The sequence below is a fragment of the Natator depressus genome, chromosome 5 (genome assembly GCF_965152275.1).
Source record: "Natator depressus isolate rNatDep1 chromosome 5, rNatDep2.hap1, whole genome shotgun sequence".
In the NCBI taxonomy this organism is placed as follows: Eukaryota; Metazoa; Chordata; order Testudines; family Cheloniidae; genus Natator; species Natator depressus.
This window is the reverse complement of record NC_134238.1, coordinates 13,176,377-13,189,122: the sequence shown is the minus strand read 5'-3', so window position 1 is coordinate 13,189,122 and position 12,746 is coordinate 13,176,377. Positions and strand designations below refer to the sequence as shown.

The 12,746-nt window shown below is 42.4% G+C and overlaps 1 protein-coding gene across 4 annotated transcripts in view; it reads left to right on the top strand.

Annotated features, from left to right (window-relative positions):
* ST8SIA5 (ST8 alpha-N-acetyl-neuraminide alpha-2,8-sialyltransferase 5) overlaps window positions 1–11,070 on the top strand; it is a 73,691-nt gene extending 62,621 nt beyond the window's left edge. For all 4 annotated transcript variants that reach the window (XM_074952328.1, XM_074952329.1, XM_074952327.1 and 1 more), the window contains 2 exons: window positions 4,007–4,099; window positions 5,003–11,070. In XM_074952328.1, coding sequence (XP_074808429.1) covers window positions 4,007–4,099; window positions 5,003–5,471 — 562 coding nt within the window. In that variant the 3' untranslated portion in view covers window positions 5,472–11,070. The remainder of the gene's footprint in view (window positions 1–4,006; window positions 4,100–5,002) is intronic.
* The last annotated feature ends 1,676 nt before the right edge of the window (window positions 11,071–12,746 follow it).

Here is a 12,746-nt window from a genome sequence, read left to right as displayed (position 1 = left end):
GAGATTAGATTCTGGCTGATTAACTTTTAATTTCATTGGGTGTCAAGGGATAATTAGGAAAACCCTATGAGTCTTCTTTTCACTCTTCATTACTGTATACACCTCTGTCATGTCATCTTTTGTATCCTCACTAAACTAAACAGTTGTGATCTTTTTAATCCATTCCTCTGTGCGTCTAGTAATTTTGTTTGGCTTTTCAGGCTAGTTTCTATTTTTGCTATATCCTTCTGGAGACAGGGTAACCAAAACTGAATTTATATAGAGTCCCATCTATTTGTATTGATCAACGCTATTCCTGTCACTTTGATTGAAATAAGCAGCTGATCTTGTTATGAATTTAGATTGCCAACCATGAGTAGGTGAATGACAGCATGTACAGCAGAAGTCATAACATTAGTGTCTGCATAATACAACTTTTAGTTGTAATAATCTTTTTTGGACTCTTTTTTTTTTTTCTGTGATCTCATTCAGAATGTTGACATTTCTGTTACACCGTGACTTTCCATAGCCTGTAATTGACCTGTACCTGCCCAGAGAGATGGAAGTGGATCAAGATAAAAAGTGGAAGTTGTGTTTATATTGATACTAATGATTAGGTTCCTGAGAGTTTGATCAAATAAAAAAAAAAAGAGCATGTCAAAAAATGACTGAATTTCAGTGGAAACAATTGTAATATTAAGGATTCTCATGCAAAGAAAGTGGTGTGATATCTAGAAGGAAGATAGGCTGTGATTAAGAACTGCACATGCTCATATCCAGAAGTCTGTTCAGAACAGAATTTCACATGTGCTTAACTTTAAGCACATATTTAAGTTCTGTTGATGTCAACTTTGAAGTAAAGCATGTGCTTAAGTGCAGCCCCGAAGAGGCAGGTTTTCCTGAACTGATGCCATATTGCTTCACTGTGGGATGATAATCATCTCATTTTGCCATAAAAACTGCTCAAAAATACATTGCAGGACATCCAAAGAACTCTGCTGCAGTCAGTGGTAATGATGTTGATGCCCATTTTAACAGTGACAGGGAAGTTTATGTTTAGAAGGATTTTGAAACTTTTTTTTCCCCTCTAGAAAACAAATATAGACCACAATGGGTTTTATTTTAGATTATATATGGAATTTCCATTTATCACCAGTTGCTGTTGCCTAACTCCACCTACTGACCAAATAGGAAAACTACATGGAAACACATCAAAAACATTTGGAGTAGATCCCTGGCAGGTTCTTGCACAAAATGTTATGATTTTATGATTCTTGCACAAAAAATATGGTTCGTTTAAGCTGATTTCATTATTTGTATAAGATGTTTTCTAATTCAACAAATAGCATTTGCCCTAATGTATTTCTGTATTGCACTGATACTTGCTACTAGTTGGGTAATTAAGAAAATTAAAAATTGAGGCTGAATATTTGGGGAATCTTCCTAAAAGTGAGTTCTAATAGGCTATGGAATAAGCTGCCAAGGGAATTAGTAGAACCCAACTTACTAGAGAAATTTTAAACTAGACTGGACAAACTAGCAGAAGAAATATCGTAGGGAACAATCCTACCATGGCTGAAGGATAGACAATGATTTCAGTCTCTGAAATGATATGGACACTAGTACAAATGTATGAACGATTGTCTTCGAATACATTCCCTCCAAAGGGTCATCACTGTCGTCTTGTTAAACAACTTCACATCTTATTGAAACGACATAAAACGTCTAATTGCAGAATCCTCAACATTAGAAGATTGTGCCCTGATAGGGAGGACTTGGAAGAGCTGAGCTCAGTTCCCTGCTCCTCCCAGTCTTCCTGTGTGATCTTGAGCAAGGCTCTTAGGGCCAGATTTGTAAAGGTACTTAGGTGCCTAATGAGGTAGATAGATCCCTGGTGAGGTTTTCAAAAGCACCTAGCTGCCTCTTTACATGCCTTAATACTGTAAAAAAAAAAATCTACCTCTTAGGGTATGTCTGCACTACAATGTAAGCCCAGGGTTAGTGGGCCTTAAGTCAGCTGACCCTGGGTTAGAGAACCCAGGGCTTGAGCATCTACACTGATGGTTACCAGTACGTTAAGAATTTTCTAACAGGCTTGAACCTGGGGCTCTGGCATCCACGCTGCAGCAACCAGACCTTAGTTAAACCAACCAAATCCCAGACTCCCTACATACCCCCAACAAGCATCATACTCCAAAATACCTCCCACAAGCATCAAGTAATCTTTAATTAAAAATTCTGTCATGTGATGAAATCTCCAAAGTTGGCAACCCTACCAGAGGAGCCCCAAGGCGCCCCACTCCCGCCCGCACTGCCGGAGGAGCTCTGGCCCACCTGCCTCAGTGCTGCCCTTGGCCATTGGCCCATCCCGTCCCCCTGGGTCAACTAAGCTCCAAGCCACCAGCTGGAGCTGAGCCCCTGCCAGCTTCAGGGGTAGGGGGAGGGCGGGCAGGGCCTCAGAGCGGAACATGTGTGGGGCCATGGTCTGGGTTAGGGGAGGCTTAGCCTGCCCTTGCCTTTGATATCCACCACCCATAATTCTGGGGCCACTAGGGTGCCATTCCAGCTGACCAGGTCATCATGCACAATGGTTGGCTCCATTCTGGGTGCAGCACCCAGCACCTGGCCAAACTCCTCATAAAACAGGCATGATTTTGACAAGTTCCCCAAGGTGCAGTTCTGGTACCTGGTTTTCCGGTACTCACTCTTGAGCCACTTAACCCACTCCCTGCACTAGTCACTGGTTTGATATATTTGCAAAGCTGCCAGCTTCTTCACTATTTGCTACTGTGTGTGGTCATTCCTGGTCCTCTTACTGAAGTCCACAGTTCTGCTGGCCTTGCACCAGAGAGTATCCAAAACCAGGCTGTGCTCCTGTGACCATGAAGCAGTGCACTTTGCAAAAAGGCTTGTTCTTTTCTATCTCCATTGCAAACATGGAAGGCTCTCTGATGGTGTGTAGGCAGCTCAGTGATCAGAAGACAATGGATGGGTTAACGCTGACTTACTAAGCTGCTGACGTACACCGAGGGTGGTTACTGCTGTTTTCTATAGAGTAGATTGAAGATTCTAGATAGAGAAGACAAAGGAAGATAGCAAGGACAAAGGAAATTGGTCTATGGGATTGTGGGATAATTTTTGGAGGACTCCCAGGACCTGAGTCAAGTGGGGCAGCATATACTCTGCAAAGCAATAGGGCTTGAACCCTGGGTCAAGGTCCTGGTACCCTGTGTCTGAGCCCTGGGTTAGCATGATTTGTGTGTGGACGGATGTGGGGTTAAGCTTGAGCCTGAGTCTGAGCCTGGGCTCACATTCCAGTGGTAGTGCCTCAGTTTCTTGTCTGTACAATAGGGAGAACAGCACTGCCCTACCCCAGGGGGTGCAGTGAGCATAAATACAAATAAGATTTTGAGTTGCTCCAATAGTGTGGTAACAGAAGGCATATAAGTGTGTAAATGCCAGTGTTACCTAATTTATGTTTTAGCTTTTTGGTAAAGTGTTTTAAGTATCCACAATATAGAGGGGGATATTTGAGGAACCCTTGGGGTTTAGAGATTAGTTTTTCTTGGAGTCTCATCCAGATATTTCTGGCCATAAATACAATGAGAATCAAAGCCAATGAACTGGTAAGAGGGAAATGTTACTAACAAGCAATGGACATTTCTACAGGGTGCATGTGTGTGTTAACACTCGCATGAGCAGGGAGGAGTAAATATTTTTCTTCTTACAGCCACTGACATTAACAATTTGTGACCTGTAGTGTGCAGTTTAAGCATCAACTCATTTTAGAATCAGAGAATTGTAGGGCTGGGAGGGACCTCAAGAAGTCATTTAGTCCACGCCCCCATGCTGAGGCAGGAGCAAGTATACCACGGTCCATCAGATTATGTATACCATGATCAGATTTTTAATTCACAGGCTATTTCTAATTTTGCTGTTTATAACAAATGTTTAAACACAGTTCCATATTCTCATCCTGAACAGCTGCAAGGCATTCTTGAACTTGCTTTTTACTTCTTTCCTTTAGATGCAATTTACCTCCTGTATCTGAGAAATATATAGTGGACGTTGGAGTAAAGACAGACGTCGTGACAGTCAATCCCAGCATTATTACTGAAAGGTCAATTCTTTTATTTTTTTTAACCCCTTTAGACTTTTCTCCTGTCTTCGCAAAACAGACAAGCAAAAGTGTCACAGAAAATTTGACTGCAGACAAGACTTAAAGGATCGATCGTGTAATATGCTGAGCATTCTGGCCCCAATCCACCGAAGCACATAAGCACATGCTTAAGTCCCACTGAAATCAGCAGCATGTGCTTAAAGTTAAGCAGGGCCTTATGTGTTCCCAGTGAGTCAATGGCACCACTCACACGCATAATGTTAATTGCATGCTTACGTGCTTGCAGGACTGGGGCCTTAGGGCTACATCCTGCTTGCCTCACTCAAGAAGTCCATTCAGTGTGTCTCCTTGCATGAGTAATGTGACTGGGATTTGGCCCCAACAAATACAAGCTTCTTTCAAACATTACATTTTAGATGTTTCTCTAAAATTTCTGCTCTGAGGTGATATTAATTCTTGTATAATCACTGACACTGATATGTGTTAATACGTATCGAATACCATTGGTAAAAACATTTCAAAATTTAAAGTTTTCTACCTAAATTTTGATGGAAAATATAAGGGATGAAATTTTTGTGGACATGTTTTCTCATTTTTTGACCACTAGTCAAAGAATTTATTGGCCTGGAAAGGAAAAATATATCCATGATTTTCTCTCTCCTCCCTCCCCTTTTTGTTACCAAAACTTTTTAATGACATATTTCCTGCCATCTACAGAGCTAAGTACATTTTTGTTTGTCACTGAAACATCATTTCAGAAGAAATTTTGCAAACAGCACTATTTATTAAGATCAGGGGGGTTTCATTGTGCCAGGGAATCTTTATTGAAAGCTTCTTGTTGGTTAGTTTAAGTCATATTGGAACTTCACAGCCTGATCATCGCTTGTACCCTTTGATCTTTAGATTCCATAAGCTGCAGAAATGGAGGAAACCTTTCTATGATGTGCTACAGGTTTATGAAAATGCCTCAGTGCTGCTGCCTGCTTTCTACAACACCCGCAACACAGATGTCTCTATCCGGGTCAAATACGTCCTGGACGATTTTCAATCTCAGCAAGCTGTCTACTATTTCCACCCTCAGTATCTCATCAACGTCTCGCGCTACTGGCTTGCTCAAGGGGTGCGTGCCAAGCGGATTAGCACGGGATTGATTCTGGTGACTGCTGCCCTGGAGCTCTGTGAAGAGGTCCACCTTTTTGGCTTTTGGGCTTTCCCCATGAACCCCTCAGGGATTTTTATAACTCATCATTACTACGACAATGTCAAACCTCGCCCTGGCTTCCATGCAATGCCCTCAGAAATCTTCAACTTCCTCCACATGCACAGCAAGGGGATCCTGCGGGTTCATACCGGGACTTGCAGCTGCTGTTGATTATGATGATGATTTTTCCTCTGATGTAAACGTGCAACAGGAACTCAGTTTAGTGCAGAAGAGTTTTATTACATCCTGAGATTATGCAATAATTATTCGATATCGATTTCTCAAAGCATTGCGTCCAATAGAAGCTGAGATTCCAGCATCCTTCCTGCTAGTTGGGGTAGGGTTATGTGATTTGGGTAAAGTGAAACTCGTCCATCATAGGATATGCACTGCCCTGAAAATCAGACCAAGAAGCACATTTCCAATAGGTTTTAGAGATATACAGAGCACATTAGTGTAGCTATCATTTCACTTTCAGGAAAAGCACCAAACTGAACCCATTGGGTAAAGCGAATTTTAGCATATACTGCAGAGCATGAGAAAGGTGTTTTGACTCATAGACAACTGGGGACATTGCTGATTTTATTGAAACTGCTGTTCTCTTGCATTAGGGTTTTAAAAACAAATTCTTTAAGCATTATTGTAGTTGTAAGGGGAGAGGTATAAGCTGTGGTCTTTATTGTGTAATGATGCATAGCATCGATGAAACATGTCTGTGTAATATCTCATGGTCAGGTTAGCTCATTGGTTAGAAGCCAGGCAGGACAGAACAGGTGGTTAAACTGCAATTCCCAGCAAAATGTAACTGCATCAATCTTATCAAATCATAGCTTCCTCTTCTTTGTTTTCCCACATACCTCCTTGTGTCTTACCCGCCTCCCTCCCTTCCCCAAACACATTTTCTTCCTCAGAGCCTGAAATACTTTCCGTCTAGCTTAAAAAAGCTAATGGTGTGTGTTTGCTCCTGCAGTCACCAGCTCTGGACTTCTGACTGTTTCTTGGCAAAGTAATATATTGGTCCCATAGAATTCTGCCAGGGCATGTGAGTAGTTCTCTTGAAGCCCCTGAGACTATTCTACATGAAATTTGCAGTACTGATTTTTGGGTTCATACAGCACCAACCATAGGAGACAACAAGGCTCTTCTTTGCAGATTATTTTTTTCGGATTATTTTGATGAAGCAACAGAATGATGAGGTACTTCCCCCATTGGGAAAACTTTCTAGTTACTTAATATTTACAGCAGTTGGTGGAAAGTAAATGCTGTTGGCTGGAGGGCTGGGAGGAGATAGAAATGAAGTTAAACAATGGAGTCACTTCTCATAGTTCGTGTGTGTTTAATTTAAAGTTATACATTCAGAGACCTTAAGTGTATGAATTAGACATTGTCTTCTGTTGGGGACACGGTTGTGAGTGTTATCCCATCTTAGCACTAACCTACACTTAAAAGTTTTACCATCATAACTATGTCAGTGATGTCAGAGGGATTTTTTTGCTCACATAATTATGCTGGTAAAAGTCCTAGGGTAGTTGCAGTTTAATAAAAGGCGCCTTATACTGGTACAGCTTATTTCAGTTCCTATACGGAAATTTGTCTATGAGTCAAATCTCCTTCCTTTGAAGTTTTTAAGGCCAGGCTTGACTGAAAAACAAAGGTGTGATTAAAGAGAGGTTAAAAGGCATAGTAGAGAGACAACCCTTCCGTTTATTGTTGCCAGTTCTGCTGAGGTCTGATTCTTGATCTGTTGATGTCAATGTTGATGCCAAGTTAGTTTCATACATTCAGTTTCATACATTCATGGAACTTGTCTAGTTTGGGGGACAGATTAATTTAGTTCCCGGGACTTACTTTAATGGCCTGTAGTAGAGAGCTAATACGGCAGATTCCAGAGTTCTTAATGACTTCAGGATATTCTGATTCCTTATCCCTATTAGGGGTAGGCCAAGGATGTGGAAGTTGGATCCAGACAAGGATTATGTAGCCATCTTTTTCAGAAACCAAATTTGCCAAATCTGACAAACTCTCTCCCTTCACTGCCCTATTCCAACACTATTTCCTTCCCTTCTTTCTTCCCTCCCTCTTTCTGACCCTGAGATCTTTCTTCTTCTGTTTGGCTTTAATCCATCAACCTCTCTCCCCCTAGCTATTTATAATATTTCTATGAATTTAGCACCTAACCCTTCGTACCTCCGTTCATTCCAGTCTCCCTTTCTAAAGGCCAATTTGAAGTCAAACACAAACTTATTGATTCTAGTAGTAGCAGGCCTAATTCTCTATCTCCATTGACAACTGCACTCTCCTTCTTATTTTCCAGGCCCACACCCTTGGTGTTATCTTAGACTCTTCTTTCTATGTCTATCCAGTCTCTCACCAAATTGCCTAAATTCGGCTTGCTGAATATCAACAATATCTGCTCTTTCTCCAACCCCACCATTAATAACGTACTTGCTGGTTCTCTCTCACCTTTATTACTGGAACTTGCTCCTATCTGGTCTCCCTGCTTCTCACCTCTCCTTTCCAGTCTTCTTTCTGTTTCCCCATTCTGTCACATCAGTCCTTTCCTTAAGACCCTCCACTGGTCCCGTCTCTTACTGTGTCAAAATCAGTCCCCTACACAGCCCTGTGTGATCTCACCCCATTTATATCTCACATCTCTGCTTTCATTTCTCTCCCTCCCCCATCCTCTGCCCATGCACTTCCCAAACTTTTCCCATGGCATCCTACATCTTTATAACGCTCTCACCTTCATGCCCCATTTACCTGAGACACTCTTGCTGTCCTCTCTCTCTTCCTTCAACCTCACCTCTTCAAACAATACACTTTCTCATCTTCCTCACCTGAATTGTTGTCCAGTGTCTTGTCTTATTTAGATTTGAAGTCCTAGGTCAGTAGGTCATCCAGTCCAACCCCCTGCTCAAAGCAGGACCAACCCCAACTAAATCATCCCAGCCAGGGCTTTGTCAAGCCTACCTTAAAAACTTCAAAGGAAGGAGATTTGACTCATAGACCTTAATTGGCATGTAAAGAGCTGTGTACCTTTATGGAGCTACAGGAGGATCTGATATAAGGTTTTGCCTAGGGTTTGAGTCCGAATCAGGGGCCTAGGGTTTTTAGTTTACAATGTAGAGATCTCAGAAGCTGTTCTTGCAAGACTTTGACTCTCTCCTTTGAAATTTGGTTTCAGAGCTCCTTCCTATCCCTATGTCTATCAAAATTGCTTCCATTATAAACAAAACATAAAGAAAACAAATCTGAAAGGAAGAGAAGTACAGTTGTTTTAATTAAAAAGTCAGTGTTTACCAGCAGTGACCAGGATGATGTTTGGAGATGCTACCACACCTCCCTTTCCTTAGAACAGGAAATACTGTGATATTTAAGATTCTGCAGCCTGTTGACTATGTAACAACCATCACTGTAATTGTTTATAGCATTTCAGAGCTCATAGGGGAAAGCTCACTGAGGAAAATACCGAGTGAAACAGAAGAGATGCCAATGCTTCAGGGTCCTGTAGTTTTGTTGTCATACTGTAGGCACTGAAGGTATATTACATTTGAGCAAGCATTAATTTGTATTTAACAGACATAAAATACTAAGCACACAATATATGAGCGGATGAATGTCTGAGTGAGTGGAATGTTTTTCCTTGATTTAATATGCAAAAGAGGTCTGCAACTTTGATGTGTTGACTAAACTAATGTATGTATAGGGCCTTGATGGTAAAAGTGTGATATACAGAGCAATTTAGACTACTGGCTATGGCATTTGAGAGGGAGTAGGAGGCCTGAGTTCTATTCCCATTGCTGAGTGACCTTAGACAAGCCATTTTAACTTCTGGGCCTCAGTTTCTCCACCTGTGAAATAGGGATAATAGTGGTCACCTACTCTTCACAAAATACCCTGAGAGCCTCGGATGAAAAGTATGATATAAGAGTCAATATTTTTGTTAGAGTGGCATAATATTTTTCATCCCTAAAATGTTCCACAAACACCAACTAGCTTATCCTCACAACTCCCTGGTGAGGTAGCTAAGTATTAACATCCGCATTTTATGCTTGAGGAAACTGGGGCAGAGGTAAATTAGGTGAATTATCACAAGGTGAGTCAGTGTCAAAGTTGAGATTAGAACTGGTGCACAGTATCTTGCCTAGATCTCTAGACAACGTTGCCTTTTGCTATGTGTTAAGCTTTATAATAATAAGAAGGATCCTGAATCCCTGACTTAGCTTTGACTGGTTCTGCCTGAATATGGATTGAGTAATGATGTCAGCATTTGGCTCAATATTTCTTTGCTGCTCTTTTTGCTATGGTTACTTTGTTTGCTGAGGAAATTTCTTTGCTTTATTGGTTGACGTGAACAACAGTGACTGAAAGGAGGCTGATGTATTGTTTGTGACAGATACTTATAACAAGGGAAGACTTGGAAAAGCATCTGTAAGTGGGGAGAAAATGGTGCAAATCTGCCTTTTCATTATAAGAAAGTGTGTCAATTTTTAGGACAGGAAAGAGGATAATAGAAAACACAACTACATGGTAACAGGCCTTTCCTTTTCTTTGTTTGCTTTACATAACTGATTGATGTACTTCAACCGGGGTTACACTGTAATAGGTGCAGTTTTACTGTCTTTAGAATTTGGTTATGATTCTATAATTACTCTATTTTTTTAACAATTTAAAAATGTATATGCAAGATACTTATACATCTGCACCAAAGGCCCAGTCCTGCAATGTTTATCCAGATGAAATTCCCATGGAAGTAAATGGGAGTTTTGTTTGTGTAGGGACTGCAGAAACAGGCCCCAAACATGTGTAGGAAGATTTTCAATATAGTGTACATAGCTGTATAGAATTAGATATATACAGTCATACACAAACTATGTAGATCTAGAAAAACTCATATCATATATGACTAGCCTATGAAATAACTGTATGCTATTTCCTGGAGAGTTTATGTTTACCTGCCTGGTATGTTTTGCAGAGTGTTGCTCAAAAGTTGACTTGTGAAAAGTGAATGCAGGTTTGAAAATGCCCTAAGTAGAAACTTTAGTCCAGTTCTCATCTTGGGCCCCGATTCTGCATTAGGCTCCATAAAGTCAGATGCCTGTGTCCCCACAATGACTTCAGTGGGGCTCTGCACAGTTGCAGAGGTCTAGCTTCATAGAGCAGCTTTCAGGATGGGGGTGTGAGACCACGGAATGCTGATCCACTCTTTCCAGAATGCCAATAAATATAACGGAGGGGTACAACACTCCTCAGATGCACAGTGGTCATTACCTGTAAAATGTTACTGTAGAATGAGATGCACTGTGGTCAGTCCCAAAGTTTATGGCATAGGCACCCTGATGCAGATTAATCAAAGGGAGGAAAAGAAGGATTTTAGGGAGAGCTCCACCATCCTTTTTTAATACCATCATTTCTTATCCCGTTCAAGTACTGTTAAGCTTAAGAAAATACCTCCTTGAAATCAGGAAGCTCGTCAAATTGGATGGTATTTTGCTTCCCTTCCCCCTCATTCAAACACTGAATGGTAAATGACTGCCTAGGAAGGAGTACTGTGGAAAGGGATGTGGGGATCATAGTGGATCACAAGCTAAATATGAGTCAACGGTGTAACACTGTTGCAAAAAAAGCAAACATCATTCTGGGATGTATTAGCAGGAGTGTTGTAAGCAAGACGTGAGAAGTATTTTTTCCGCTCTGCACTGATTAGGCCTCAACTGGAGTATTGTGTCCAGTTCTGGGTGCCACATTTCAGGAAAGATGTGGTCAAATTGGAGAAAGTCCAGAGAAGAGCAACAAAAATGATTAAAGTTCTAGAAAACATGACCTATGAGGGAAGATTGAAAAAATTCGGTTTGTTTAGTGTGGAGAAAAGAAGACTGAGGGGGGACATGATTACGGTTTTCAAGTTCGTAAAAGGTTGTTACAAGGAGGAGGGAGAAGAATTGCTCTTAACCTCTGAGGATAGGACAAGAAGCAATGGGCTTAAATTGCAGCAAGGGCGGTTTAGGTTGGACATTAGGAAAAACTTCCTAACTGTCAGGGTGGTTAAGCACTGGAATAAATTGCCTAGGGAGGTTGTGGAATCTCCATCACTGGAGATTTTTAAGAGTAGGTTAGACCAGTGGTTCTCAAAGCCGGTCACTGCTTGTTCAGGGAAACCCCCTGGCGGACCGGACCAGTTTGTTTACCTGCCTCATCCGCAGGTTCAGCCGATCGCAGCTCCCACTGGCAACAGTTCGCCGCTCTGGGCCAATGGGGGCTGCGGGAAGGGTGGCCAGTGCGTCCCTTGGCCCGCGCCGCTTCCTGCAGCACCCATTGGCCTGGAGCGGTGAACCGTGGCCAGTGGGAGCCGCGATCGGCCGAACCTCCAGACGCGGCAGGTAAACAAACTGGTCCGGCCTGCCAGGGGCTTTCCCTGAACAAGTGGTGGACCAGCTTTGAGAACCAGTGGGTTAGACAAACACCTGTCAGGAATGGTCTAGATCAGGGGTCAGCAACCTATGGCACACGTGCCAAAGGCGGCACGCGAGATGATTTTGAGCGGCACTCACACTGCCCGGGTCCCGGCCACTGGTCCTGGGGGCTCTGCTGCCGGCCTGGCATCCTACCGCTGGCCCCCTGCCACCTGGGGTCCCGTCCACTGGCCGCTGCTCAGCCCGCTGCTGGCCCCAGGTCCCAGCCACCGATCCCGGGCGCTCTGCTTCAATCCTGGCGTCCTGGCCACTGGCCCGGGGCTCTGAAGCCGCCCCCAGCTTTGGCCCATTGGCCCCAGCCTGGGGCAGTGAGGGGTGCAGACAGGGGCAAGAGAGGGCGCAACTCAGCACCCCCACTTTAAAAATTGTTCCCGTGCCACCGTACTGGGATATTTTAAAGTCCTGATTTGCTGCTTACATCACTATAACGTCACGTGGAACAGTACATTGCATTTAACGTTGTGCATGCCATCTGTTGCGATTTTTCCCCCCACTGTAAGTTGAGGGGTACATTTGACAAAATGTCAGCTCCTAAGAAAGCAAAGTTAAATGTTCGTTCATTTCACTTCACAGCAACATTTGGTGTCTAAGTCATGGCAAAGTTTTGGTGCACTTTGTAAACTGTTTTGATGCAGTCAAGGCCTTTTTATTAGAAAAAGGACAAAACTACACCAAACTGGATGATGACAAATGGCTGAGTAAGCTCATGTTTCTAACTGACATCACCACTCATGTAAACAAACTCAACCTCCATCTCCAGGGCTCAGGGCAAACGTTTCTGGATCTTTATGAAACCTGGAAGGCATTTGTTGTAAAACTACCCTTTTATTCTCGGGATATTTGAATTTCGACTTTCTGCTACTTCCAACACATAAAAGAGCTATCTACATGTTGCACTGTCAGTGTCGATGAGATTGGAATGTACATGCAAGAACTGGAATCAGAATTTTCTGACAGATTTCAAGATTTCCAG